Source organism: Oncorhynchus masou, chromosome 24 (genome assembly GCF_036934945.1).
Source record: "Oncorhynchus masou masou isolate Uvic2021 chromosome 24, UVic_Omas_1.1, whole genome shotgun sequence".
Taxonomy (NCBI): domain Eukaryota; kingdom Metazoa; phylum Chordata; class Actinopteri; order Salmoniformes; family Salmonidae; genus Oncorhynchus; species Oncorhynchus masou.
The window spans coordinates 98,625,122-98,639,105 of NC_088235.1; the positions used below are offsets into that span (position 1 = coordinate 98,625,122).

At 43.1% G+C, this 13,984-nt stretch overlaps 1 protein-coding gene across 3 annotated transcripts in view; it reads right to left on the bottom strand.

Moving 5' to 3' along the window:
- The window catches only part of LOC135513112 (phosphatase and actin regulator 1-like), a 46,024-nt gene that overhangs the window by 14,160 nt on the left and 17,880 nt on the right, over nt 1-13,984 (bottom strand). Inside the window, exons 2-3 of one of the 3 annotated variants that reach the window (XM_064935831.1) lie at nt 7,204-7,404; nt 2,578-2,742 (exon numbers count right to left, since the gene is read on the bottom strand). In XM_064935831.1, the coding sequence (XP_064791903.1) occupies nt 2,578-2,742; nt 7,204-7,404 (366 nt within the window). Of the gene's footprint in view, nt 1-2,577; nt 2,743-7,203; nt 7,733-13,984 lie in introns of those variants that run through there. The other 2 variants (XM_064935828.1, XM_064935829.1) reach the window with 2 other exon arrangements.

Here is a 13,984-nt window from a genome sequence, read left to right on the forward strand (position 1 = left end):
ATATACTGTACTCTCATCTTCTGCATCTTTATGTAATACATGTATCACTAGCCACTAACTATGCCACTTTGTTTACATACTCATCTCATATGTATGTACTGTACTCGATACCATCTACTGTATCTTGCCTATGCTGCTCTGTACCATCACTCACTCATATCTTTATGTACATATTCTTTATCCCCTTACACTTGTGTGTATAAGACAGTAGTTTTGGAATTGTTAGTTAGATTACTTGTTGGTTATTACTGCATTGTCGGAACTAGCAGCACAAGCATTTCGCTACACTCGCATTAACATCTGCTAACCATGTGTATGTGACAAATAAAATTTGATTTGATTTTGATTTGATTTAGCTGCCCAATATTACATACGGTACATCACCTAGCTGCCCAACTCTGCTGCCCCACAGTACAGCACCTAGCTGCCCAGCTCTGCTGCCCCACAGTACAGCACCTAGATGCCCAGCCCCACAGTACCTACAGTACAGCACCTAGCTGCCCAGCCCCATAGTACTTACAGTACAGCACCTAGCTGCCCAGCCCCACAGTACCTACAGTACAGCACCTAGCTGCCCAGCCCCACAGTACCTACAGTACAGCACCTAGCTGCCCAGCCCCACAGTACCTACAGTACAGCACTTGGCTGCCCAGCCCCACAGTACCTACAGTACAGCACCTGGCTGCCCAGCCCCACAGTACCTACAGTACAGCACCTAGCTGCCCAGCCCCACAGTACCTACAGTACAGCACCTAGCTGCCCAGCCCCACAGTACAGCACCTAGCTGCCCAGCCCCCAGCCCCACCAGTACATACAGTACAGCACCTAGCTGCCCAGCCCCCCCACAGTAGCTGCCCAGCCCCACAGTACAGCACCTAGCTGCCCAGCCCCACAGTACTAGCTACAGCACCTAGCTGCCCAGCACCTAGCTGCCCAGCCCCACAGCCCAGCACTAGCTGCCCAGCCCCACAGTACCTACAGTACAGCACCTAGCTGCCCAGCCCCACTGTACAGTCAAGAGTATGTGAGCAGAGTTGAGCGTTTGGAATCCCGCTCATCGTTCACAGAAAAAAAAACTGCCACTCCAAATTCACTCCATTCATTAATATCACCTTTTAACCAACACCCATCTATTTGTGTGACGACCTGGACCTACCATTTGGTTTTGAAGTATTGAAACCAAACCACATGATCTGAATGAGAAGTATTTTAATAAACAACATGAAAAGGTGACTGTAAGAAGCGCTCATCATTTCAAATAGGCTACATGTTGTATTAAACAGCATATAAACACTCTAAACAGGTCAGGAGCCAGATAAGGTGCTCAAGAAGGAATTATTGAGGCAAATAATATCAAGGCTATAGCCTACAAATAAATAAATTGTGAAGCATTTGCAACACACTAAGTTGGTGGAACATTAAGTAGACAGCATTTAAACACCATTTTGTTGATTTAAATCATTATAGTCTATAAAATCGCACATATAGGCTGAAACATAAAAATGAAACGAGAAATGCCTTATTAGGCTCAGTCTACAGTGTCTTTGAATTCACTTTAAGAAACATGAGTTTGGCCAGAGTCTGTGGCTTCAGGCTCATGTGATGGTGCCTGGAGAGCAGGCCAGTAGTGGAGAATATCCTCTCCGCGCTTGCAGAGCCACTGGATGCTAAACACCCTTCGGGCCACTCTTGCCAGGCAGGGCAGGGATGCGGAGTTTAAAAAAAGCTGTTCTATAGGTAGGCTTAAAGGATTTTAGGCAAAATAAAACCCTATCAAAATGGAAAGCTCCTTGAAAGAGGTAATATTTCAGGCCTATTGTATATATATAATAGTACTAAAATTAGCTACACTTTTAAGAGATCTGATTTTTAGTTTATAAATACTTTGCTACAATGGCACACTTAGCTAGCTACCCACCTCATTCCTTTCTGTATGCATGTGCACCATCATGCTTTTGACATATGTGTATTTTCAGATTCCACAATGATTCTTTAGTTGTGGACACTCCCTCTCCCTGTGTTTTATCAGTTTCTTTCTGTAAATATGTATTGAACTCCATGACAGTAGTTAAAGCAAGGGTCTATAGCAGCACACAAGTAGACTACAAATGGATGCTGGGCCGGGCATGCCCTGAGTTCGTGAAGTGAGTGCCATTGGAGCGGTACTGGAACGAAATTGGAGAGGCCGAGAAGGCCAGTGCTCCAGCCTTTGAGAAACTCGCGCCGCGCTCCAGTCAAATTGGGCACACTCCGCACCTCGCTCACATACTCTGGTACAGTCTTCAACAATCATATAGTACATAGCTACCCAGCAATGCCCTCTGCCTCATAGCACCTACAGCCATACATACATCAACATGACATCATTACACTAAGGTTGTAGCTTTGCCTTGAAGACATAAGACTACAGCTACCGCGGGGTAGGGGGGAGTGCTTAGGTGGCAAACAGAGAGGTAGAATACAAGTGGTTAAGGCTAAGGGGTTAGATCTTAGGGTGTTAGACTAGGGTTAGGGGAGAAGTAGAAAGCAGGGCTTATGGTTCAGGGGTTAGGGTTGAAGGTTAGATAGGGGTCTTACCAGCAGATGTCTGCTTGAACTGCTCGCTCTTCTTCTTCCTCCATTTCCACGGTTTGAACAGACGCCCGAGGGTGGCAAACTTGCTCCGTCTGCGAATGGGAGGGGTGTGTGTGCCAGGGACAAGCGAATCCGATCGCATCGCTGCCAGTCGCTCAACCTCCTCAACTGAGAGGATAGAAAAGAGGAGAGATGAAGAAGAGAGATGAAGAAGAGAGATGAAGAAGAGAGATGAAGAAGAGAGATGAAGAAGAGAGATGAAGAGGAGAGATGAAGATGAAGAAGAGAGGAGAGAAGAAGGGGAGAGAAAACAATCAATAACATAATCCATAAAACAGTAAAATAATGAGATTCAAAGTATGTGGTCACATACACATATTTAGCAGATGTTATCGTGGGTGTAGCGAAATGCTTGTGTTCCTAGCTCCAACAGTGCAGTAGTATCTAAAAATTCACAACAATACACAAATCTAAAAGCAAAAGAATGGAATAAAGAAATATATAACTATCAAGACGAGCAATGTTGGAGCGGCTTTGACTAAAATACAGCAGAATAGAATACAGACCGACAGGATGCTCTTAATTGTGCCTGAGATGAGTAAAGCAGTATGTAAACATTATTAAAAGTGACTAGTGTTCCAATATTAAAGTGGCCAGTGATTCCACGTATATAGGGCAGCAGCCTCTAAGGTGCAAGGTTGAGTAACCGGGTGGTAGCTGGCTGGTGAAGGCTATTTAACAGGCTGATGGCCTTGAGATAGAAGCTGTTCTTCTGTCTCGGTCCCAGCTTTGATGCACCTGTACTGACCTCTCCTTCTGGAAGGTAACGGGATGAACAGGCAGTGGCTCAGGTGGTTGATGTCCATTGATCTTTTTGGCCTTCCTGTGACATCAGGTGCTGTAAGTGTCCTGGAAGGCTGGCAGTGTGCCCCGGTGATGTGTCGTGCAGACCGTACCACCCTCTGGAGAGCCCTGCGGTTGCGTACCAGGCGGTGACACAGACCGACAGGATGCTCTCAATTGTGCATCTGTAAAAGTTTGAGGCTCTTAGGGGCCAAGCCAAATTTCTTCAGCCTCCTGAGGTTGAAGAGGCGTTGTTGCGCCTTATTCACCACACTGTGAGGGTGGACCATTTCAGATGATCAGTGATGTGTACGCTGAGGAACTTGAAGCTTTCATCCTTCTCTACTGCGGTCATGTCGATGTTACACAGCCCAGTTAGGGGCGTGCTCCCTCTGCAGTTTCCTGAAGCTCATGATCAGCTCTGTCATTTGTTTGATGTTGAGGGAGAGGTTATTTTCCTGGCACCACTCCACCAGGGAGTTGTTTTTGGTAATCAGGCCTACTACTGTTGTCATCTGCAAACTTGATGATTGAGTTGGAGGCGTGCGTGGCCACACACTCTTGGGTGAACAGGGAGTACAGGAGGGGGGTTGAGCGCGCACCCTTGTGAGGCCCCCTGTGTTGCGGATGAGCGAAGTGGAGGTGTTTTTCCTACCTTCACCACCTGGGGGCGGCCTGTCAAGAAGTCCAGGACCCAGTTGCACAGGGTGGGGTTCAGACCCAGGGCCTCGAGCTTAATGATGAGCATGGAGGGGACTATGGTGTTGAAGGCAGAGCTATAGTCAAGGAGCAATTTATCTGAATCCTTCTAATTAATACATAAGGAAGAAACCATGGTAATAAATCATTACACAAGGAAGGATGAAGATGGAAGGTTTACAGAGTAAAAAAAACTAAAAACATAAAAAATAAAAAAACTTTCTCCACATGATACACAGCCCAGTTTGGTCCCTCTTTCTCGAAAGTATTCACCCCCCCCTTGGCAGTTTTCCTATTTTGTTGCCTTACAACCTGGAATTAAAATAGATTTTTGGAGGATTTGAATCATTTGATTTACACAACATGCCTACCACTTTGAAGATGCAAAATATTTTTTATTGTGAAACAAACAAGAAATAAGAGTTAGATGGGTTTCGCTGGTGTACAGCAATCTAAGTCATACCACAGATTATCAACTGGATTGAGGTCTGGGCTTTGACTAGGCCATTCCAAAACATTTAAATGTTTCCCCTTAAACCACTTGAGTGCTGCTTTAGCAGTATGCTTAGGGTCATTGTCCTGCTGGAAGGTGAATCTCTGTCCCAGTCCCAAATCTCTAGAAGAGAAACAGGTTTCCCTCAAGAATTTCCCTGTATTTAGCACCATCCATCATTCCTTCAATTCTGACCAGTTTCCCAGTTCCTGCCAATGAAAAACATCCCCACAGCATGATGCTGCCACCACCATGCTTCACTGTGGGGATGAGGTTCTCAGGGTAATGACAGGTGTTGGGTTTGAGCCAGACATTTTCTTTGATGGCCAAAGAGCTCAATTTTAGTCTCACCTGACCAGAGTACCTTCTTCCATATGTTTGGGGAGTTTCCCACATGCCCTTTGGCGAACCCCAAAAGTGCTTGCTTATCTTTTTTTTAAGCAATTGCTTTTTTCTGGCCACTCTTCGGTAAAGCCCAGCTCTGTGGAGTGTTCGGCTTAAAGTGGTCCTACGGACAGATACTCCAATCTCCGCTGTGGAGCTTTGCAGCTCTTTCAGAGTTATCTTTGGTCTCTTTGTTGCCTCTCTGATTAATGCCCTCCTTCCCTGGTCCGGTAGTTTTGGTGGGTGGTCCTCTCTTGGCGGGTTTGTTGTGGTGCCTTGCAGCTTCATTAAATAGTACCCACAAAACACCAGTCTCAATGTCAACAGTGAATAGGCGACTCCGGGATGCTGGCCTTCTAGGCAGAGTTGCAAAGAAAAAGCCATCTCTCAGACTGGCCAATAAAAATAAAAGATTAAGGTGGGCAAAAGTCAACTAGTCTAAAGAAGGCCAGTTTTATTACTTCTTTAATCAAAACAACAGTTTTCAGCTGTGCTAACATAATTGAAAAAGGGTTTTATATAATGATCAATTAGCCTTTTAAAATTATAAACTTGGATTAGCTAACACAATGTGCCATTGGAACACAATAGTGATTGTTGCTGATAATGGCCTCTGTACGCCTATGTAGATATTACATTAAAACCAGCCTTTTCCAGCTACAATAGTAATTTACAACAATAACAATGTCTACACTGTATTTCTGATCAATTTGATGTTAATTTAATGGACACACAAAATGTGCTTTTCTTTCAAAAAACAAGGACATTTCTAAGTGCCCCCAATCTTTTGAAGGGTAGTGTATATCTCTCTCTCCCTGAGCTATGATATGCTCTGCACTGTAAGAGAGATGTCCGACTGTTCTAAAGTAATTACACTGCTCTCCTTACTCCATTTTCTCATAATTTTTCCATCTGCAAACTCCCCCCTCCTTCCCATAACACCGGTCTTCCGACCAGGCTGGACTGCTTGGAAAAAAGGCATGGTGCCCGGATCACAGGGACAGGGGAGAAATATTTGAATAATAAAAAATACTAACTCAAACTCATGCGTGCGTACACATGCACACGCATACACCCTTTAGTCTGCACAAAGAGCAAGTGTGTGTGTGGGGGCACAGGGGTTGGCGAGGGGAGCTATTTATAACTTGTCAGAAATCCAGAAGTCCAGATCAACTAGCCCATGTCAGCTAATGTTTTTAGCCAGGTTTTTTAGCCCATACATTTTGTTGTAATGTTTGAGTCACTCAAATATCATATGAATACACGTTGGCGAAATGTGTAGAATTGCAAGAAAATGTGCTTTAAAACGACATTAATTTTCTCTGCACCTCATGACAATGTGTAAAATAAGCTTTAAAACCTACAACAACAAAACAACTTATCCGCCTAGAAGAGGTGTGTGAACAGTTTGTGTCATGAACAGTGCTTGTGCCCTTAGAAATAGATGGTGTGGATGTGCAGTGGAGGCGCAGGACCTTCCCCAACGCTGGAAGGGGGGCCTGGGTGAAGTTTGGGAACCCCTTATGTCATTGCACCCTGACCTCACATTCCACCTCATCAGGAGGGAACAAAAAACAAATAAATCCAACATTGTTGCATAATACAAAATAGTAGTAACAGCCTATGTGCAAAGGAGAGGAGACAGACCTATCAACTGAATTAACTATGGAATGCATTTCAATTATTATGCTTTTCATATGCACTTGTGATAGTAAATAGAACGGTACATCTCAGGCTTGTAGCCTACTGGAGCCAGGGGCTGTTTGAACAACTCCATCACAACCACATTCAAAACACAGCATAATAATACAAATACTTTTCCAATGCTATTCTGCCTGGATAGATATTCAATAGCCTAATGCTTACAAAACACCATATACTAGTACACCCACAGAAATATTCTGACTCAGAGTAGTATTATTTATTATTATGATTTGAAAAGTCCTCAGCAGCCTGTCCACAGAGAAAAACAGCCCGCCGTGGGGCAGGCAAAGGCAAGGCAAGCGAGCAAGCCAAGGGAGCGGTCGCTTTGAGGAGTAGCGCAAACATGAAGTGGGAGATGATCAAAAACATCTCCTACTGGTTGAATCAACGTTGATTCATGTAATTGCAATTCAATTAAGTGGAAAAAACGTGATATGGACTCTGAATTGATGCCTGTGCCCAGTGGGCTCTTCCTGCTGCTGTGAAAACCTCAACCCTCCTCTCACCTTCATGTGGGTCTGCGCCGCGACAGTTGCTGCATATGTGCTTGATCTCCTTCCCGATCTGGCAGTGGATCATGAAAGGTATATTGTTGTTGTTTGCCACGGGTTGCTGCTGCTGTTGCTTACCGCTACCGCTGCGATTCTTGGACGTCTTCCGAAGCAGGTAAAACGCTCTCCTCATCGGCGGCTTCTCCTCGATAACGGCTGGGAGTGGGGAGGGAGCGTCGTTCCGAGAACCAGACGCGTACCAGGAGCTCATAACGGCGTATGAAGGAACCGCTATGGTTAGGCAAAGCAGGGCTATGGCTGTGTGGGGTGGATCCGCTGATCCTGATTCGCTCTCAGATATGCAGTCAGGGGGGCTTTAAAACGGTCTTTACGCTCTAGTCAAACTGTCTACTCCAATACTGATGACCTCCGCAGACCTAAAATAACTGCCCGCCAAACCCTGGCTTTGTGCACGGGGGCCAACGACTTCAGAGTTAGGGCTACGTAAATTCGTCCGTCTTTTTATTATATGGGTCTGTTCATGTCCAGTTATTCGAAGGTTCTTCTCCATTTATTTAGGGGTCCAATCCCTGTTTATATATCCTTGTACGTCATCACATTTGAATCTGCCTCTCAACTGCATGGGCAGGGTTTACAGTCTCCCTAAATACTGGTTTCCAGTAGTTACCACAGACACAAAGTCTATATCGTAAAAATAAATGAAAGCAAAAATGTGTTTTTTGGCCTTAATTTAAGGCTAGGGTTATGCATAAGGTTAGCAGTGTGTTAATTAATGTTTAAGGTTATGGTTATGGTTAGGTTTAAAATCACATTTTAAGAAGATAAATGGGCGGGGTTTATGACTTTGTGGTTGTGGTAAATATTGACGACCCAAAATAATATCCACCCACTACTGAGAACTGACCTTGTTATTCTACAGCCAGCCTACACAATATTCAATATGAATATCATATCACCACAACCACCAAAAGCCCTGATATGAAATGAAATCTTAACAACAGTGGAGGCATACCTATAAGGTCATAAACATATAGCCTATAGGCCCCTCAAACTCAACTCTGGACCTCCAATCCAGTTCCACTGCATTTCCCATTGTTCCTCCCTAATCAGGGACTGGTTTAGGTGGATGCAATTAATGATCAATTACAACAGAAGACCAGCAGGCTCTGGGCCTCGTAGGGTAAGAGTTGAATCAAATCAAATACCCTTGCTATACGCCTAACACTCAATGCACAGACCCATATTCACTAAAGTGGCCTTAACTGCCAAATGGCAGATTTTAACACACACACACACTAAATTGCTTTAATAGCCCACTAGGGAGCAAGAAATACTATACTGCCAAGCTAATCAGGCTAAATTGTGAAAGACTCCAGCCACCCTCGCCATAGAATGTTCTCTCTGCTATCGCACAGCAAGCGGTACCAGAGCGCCAAGTCTAGGTCCAAGACGCTTCTAAACAGCTTCTACCCCCGAGCCATAAGACTCCTGAACATCTAATCAAATGACTACCCAGACTATTTGCATTGCACCCCCCCCCCCCCCGCATAGTCACTTTAATAACTCTACATGTACATATTACCTCAATTACCTTGACTAACCGGTGCCCCCGCACATTGACTCTGTACCGGTACTCCCTGTATATAGCCTTGCTATTGTTGTTATACTGCTGCTCTTTGTGTATTTGTTAGTTTTATTTGTTACTTTTTTTTAGGTATTTTCTTAACTTATTTGGGACTGGGGGGCAGTATTGAGTAGCTTGGATGAATAAGGTGCCCAGAGTAAACTGCCTGCTACTCAGGCCCAGAAGCTACAATATGCATATAATTAGTTGGTTTGGATAGAAAACACTCTGAAGTTTCTAAAACTGTTTGAATGATGTCTGTGAGTATGACAGAACTCATATGGCAGGCAAAAACCTGAGAAACAATCCAACCAGGAAGTGGGAAATCTGAGGTTTGTAGTTTTTCAAGTCATTGCCTATCCAATATACAGTGTCTATGGGGTCATATTGCACTTCCTAAGGCTTCCACTAGATGTCAACAGTCTTTAGAACCTTGTTTCAGGCTTCTACTATGACGGGGGAGCGAATAAGAGCTGTTTGAACCAGGGGTCTGGCAGAATGCCATGAGCTAAGTCGCGGCCGTGAGAGCGAGCTGCGTTCCCTTTCATTTCTAAAGACAAAGGAATTGTCCGGTTGGAATATTATTGAAGATTTATGATAAAAACATCCTAAAGATTGATTATATGCATCGTTTGACATGTTTCTATAAACTGTATTGGAACTGTTTTGACTTTTCGTCTGGACTAAGTGCCTGCGCCTTGTGAATTTGGATTTGTGAACTAAACGTGCAAACAAAAAGGAGGTATTTGTAAGCATTTCACTGTAAGGTCTACATCTGTTGTATTTGGCGCATGTGACAAATACAATTTGATTTGATGCGAGCATGTGTGTGCGCTCTAGTGTGTGTGTGTGTGTGTGTGCGCACATGCCTGTGTGTATGTGTAGGTTTAGAAGGCTATCCATTCAGTCACAGTACTGATTTGGCTCAGTGTGCTACAAGCTGGTGTTTCATCTGAATAAGAAACACACTTTAATGACTTACTAGAATAGAGAAAATAAGAGAGAGAGAGACTGAGAGAATGTGTTTACTGTTATTTTTTTATTGTTTTTTTTCCACTGTTGTTTATTATCTATTTCACTTGCTTTGGCAATGTAAACATTGGTTTCTCATGCCAATAAAGCCCTTTGAATTGGGAAACAGATGTGTACATTGCCAAAGCAAGTGAAATAGATAATAAACAACAGTGAAATAAACAGAAGGAATTACACTCACAAATGTTTCAAAGGAATAAACACATTTCAAATATCATGTTATTATGTTTCAAATGTCTTATTGTGCTATCTCTCGATCTCTCTTTCCCTCTTTCTCTCCTCTTTTTTAAAGGAAATCTCAATCCCCTCCTCCAGGCCTGATGCCTTCACAGCATGCAACACTGCTGGACGCTTACAGTAGAACGGAGATTACCACTGCTCAGTGTGTGAGAGTGAGTGAGTGAGTGAGAAGGGAAAAAAACGAATTCTGCAGAAATATCATATATGACTCATCCTTCAATCATTCTCTATATTCCTTTCTTATAGAGAAGATGGAGAGAGAAGAGGAGAGGAAGAGGATGGTGCAACATGGATGATATAGCGAAGGCCATTTGCAGGTAATAATTGCAACGTATAAGTCCAATACATATCCCCATACAGGAAAATATTATTCAATCTGACACACCATAGCATCTTGTGACGCTGTAGCCCTGGTTGATGCTAGACCAGGGATAGGAAACTCCAGTCATCAGGTGCCTGATTGGTGTCACACTTTTCCCCCAAGCCCCAGCTAACACACCTGACTCAACAATCACCTATTCATGATCTTCAGTTTTGACTGCAATTTGTTTAATCAGCTGTGTTTGCTAGAGATGGGGAAAGGAGTTTCCCATCCTTGTGCTAGAGGTTTATTTACCATGAGAGCGATAGGTGGACCAGGATTAGTTCATTTATGTAGCGCTACTGCCCCCTGCTGACAGATATAGATATCACTTATTGGAGCAGTAGTTTCCTGTTATCAACAGCAGGTAGCGATAGCTAATATGAGCTGGAAGTTACAATCACAGTAGTGGCTCATTCTGCAGTACAAAGGTAGCAAGACATTGACAATGCAGCCTCTCTAACACATGACTATGCAAACGAGCACATACACATATACAGTGCCTTGCGAAAGTATTCAGCCCCCTTGAACTTTGCGACCTTTTGCCACATTTCAGGCTTCAAACATAAAGATATAAAACTGTATTTTTTTGTGAAGAATCAACAACAAGTGGGACACAATCATGAAGTGGAATGACATTTATTGGATATTTCAAACTTTTTTAACAAATCAAAAACTGAAAAATTGGGCGTGCAAAATTATTCAGCCGCTTTACTTTCAGTGCAGCAAACTCTCTCCAGAAGTTCAGTGAGGATCTCTGAATGATCCAATGTTGACCTAAATGACTAATGATGATAAATACAATCCACCTGTGTGTAATCAAGTCTCCGTATAAATGCACCTGCACTGCGATAGTCTCAGAGGTCCGTTAAAAGCGCAGAGAGCATCATGAAGAACAAGGAACACACCAGGCAGGTCCGAGATACTGTTGTGAAGAAGTTTAAAGCCGGATTTGGATACAAAAAGATTTCCCTAGCTGTAAACATCCCAAGGAGCACTGTGCAAGCGATAATATTGAAATGGAAGGAGTATCAGACCACTGCAAATCTACCAAGACCTGGCCATCCCTCTAAACTTTCAGCTCATACAAGGAGAAGACTGATCAGAGATGCAGCCAAGAGGCCCATGATCACTCTGGATGAACTGCAGAGATCTACAGCTGAGGTGGGAGACTCTGTCCATAGGACAACAATCAGTCGTATATTGCACAAATCTGGCCTTTATGGAAGTGGCAAGAAGAAAGCCATTTCTTAAAGATATCCATAAAAAGTGTTGTTTAAAGTTTGCCACAAGCCACCTGGGAGACACACCAAACATGTGGAAGAAGGTGCTCTGGTCAGATGAAACCAAAATTTAACTTTTTGGCAACAATGCAAAATGTCATGTTTGGCGTAAAAGCAACACAGCTCATCACAATGAACACACCATCCCCACTGTCAAACATGGTGGTGGCAGCATCATGGTTTGGGCCTGCTTTTCTTCAGCAGGGACAGGGAAGATGGTTAAAATTGATGGGGAGATGGATGGAGCCAAATACAGGACCATTCTGGAAGAAAACCTGATGGAGTCTGCAAAAGACCTGAGACTGGGACGGAGATTTGTCTTCCAACAAGACAATGATCCAAAACATAAAGCAAAATCTACAATGGAATGGTTCAAAAATAAACATATCCAGGTGTTAGAATGGCCAAGTCAAAGTCCAGACCTGAATCCAATCGAGAATCTGTGGAAAGAACTGAAAACTGCTGTTCACAAATGCTCTCCATCCAACCTCACTGAGCTCGAGCTGTTTTGCAAGGAGGAATGGGAAAAAATGTCAGTCTCTCGATGTGCAAAACTGATAGAGACATACCCCAAGCGACTTACAGCTGTAATCGCAGCAAAAGGTGGCGCTACAAAGTATTAACTTAAGGGGGCTGAATAATTTTGCACGCCCAATTTTTCAGTTTTTGATTTGTTAAAAAAGTTTGAAATATCCAATAAATGTCGTTCCACTTCATGATTGTGTCCCACTTGTTGTTGATTCTTCACAAAAAAATACAGTTTTATATCTTTATGTTTGAAGCCTGAAATGTGGCAAAAGGTCGCAAAGTTCAAGGGGGCCGAATACTTTCGCAAGGCACTGTACTTAATCGCTCTCTCGTTTCAATTTAAGGGGCTTTATTGGCATGGGAAACATGTTTAAATAAACAATAAAAAATTAACAGTAAACATTATACTCACAAAAGTTCCAAAAGAATAAAGACATTCCAAATCTCTCTCTCTCTCCCTCCATACCTCTCTCTCTCTCTCTGTCTCTCCCTCTCTTCCTCTTTCCCTCTCCAACCCAGTCACGTAGCTGAGTGTAGCAGTCCTCCCTGATTGACTGTGTGAGTCAATCAGGGAGGCGAGAGGAGGGTAATCATAGCTGACTCTGTAATCATTCATGTAAAATGTCAAGATGGGATAGTTAAATAGGGGACCTGAGGAGATCCAACCATGTGCTGCAGGTGTATGAATGTGTGTGTGTATGAGTGTGTGTCCAAATGCTTGCATGATAGTGAGCACAATATGTGCTGTATGTGTGTTTGCCTAAAAACTTGTATGACATTTCACACAGTGTGCAAACTATGTGCTGTAGATTAGAAGCAGACTGTAGATTGTAGAAGCAGACTGTAGATTGTAGAAGCAGACTATAGATTGTAGAAGCAGATTGTAGAAGCAGATTGTAGAAGCAGACTGTGATTGTGTGTGTGTGTGTGTGTGTGTGTGTGTGTGTGTGTGCGATTACATAACAACATGTTAAAAAGCAGACTGTAGATTGTAGAAGCAGACTGTAGATTAGAAGTATACTGTAGATTAGAAGCATACTGTAGATTAGAAGCATACTGTAGATTGTAGAAGCAGACTGTAGATTGTTGAAGCAGACTGTAGATTGTTGAAGCAGACTGTAGATAGAGGCAGACTGTAGAAGCAGACTGTAGATTGTAGAGGCAGACTGTAGATTAGAAGCAGACTGTAGATTGTAGAAGCATACTGTAGATTAGAAGCAGACTGTAGATTAGAAGCAGACTGTAGAAGCAGACTGTAGATTAGAAGCAGACTGTAGATTAGAAGCAGACTGTAGATTAGAAGCAGACTGTAGATTAGAAGCAGACTGTAGATTAGAAGCAGACTGTAGATTAGAAGCAGACTGTAGATTAGAAGCAGACTGTAGATTGTAGAAGCAGACTGTAGATTGTAGAAGCAGACTGATTAGAAGCAGACTGTAGATTAGAAGCAGAGAAGATTAGAAGCAGACTGTAGATAGATTAGAAGCAGACTGTAGATTTAGAAGCAGACTGTAGATTAGAAGCAGACTGTAGATTAGAAGCAGACTGTAGATTAGAAGCAGACTGTAGATTAGAATCAGACTGTAGATTAGAAGCAGACTGTAGATTGTAGAAGCAGACTGTAGATTGTAGAAGCAGACTGTAGATTGTAGAAGCAGACTGTAGATTAGAAGCAGACTGTAGATTAGAAGCAGACTGTAGATTGTA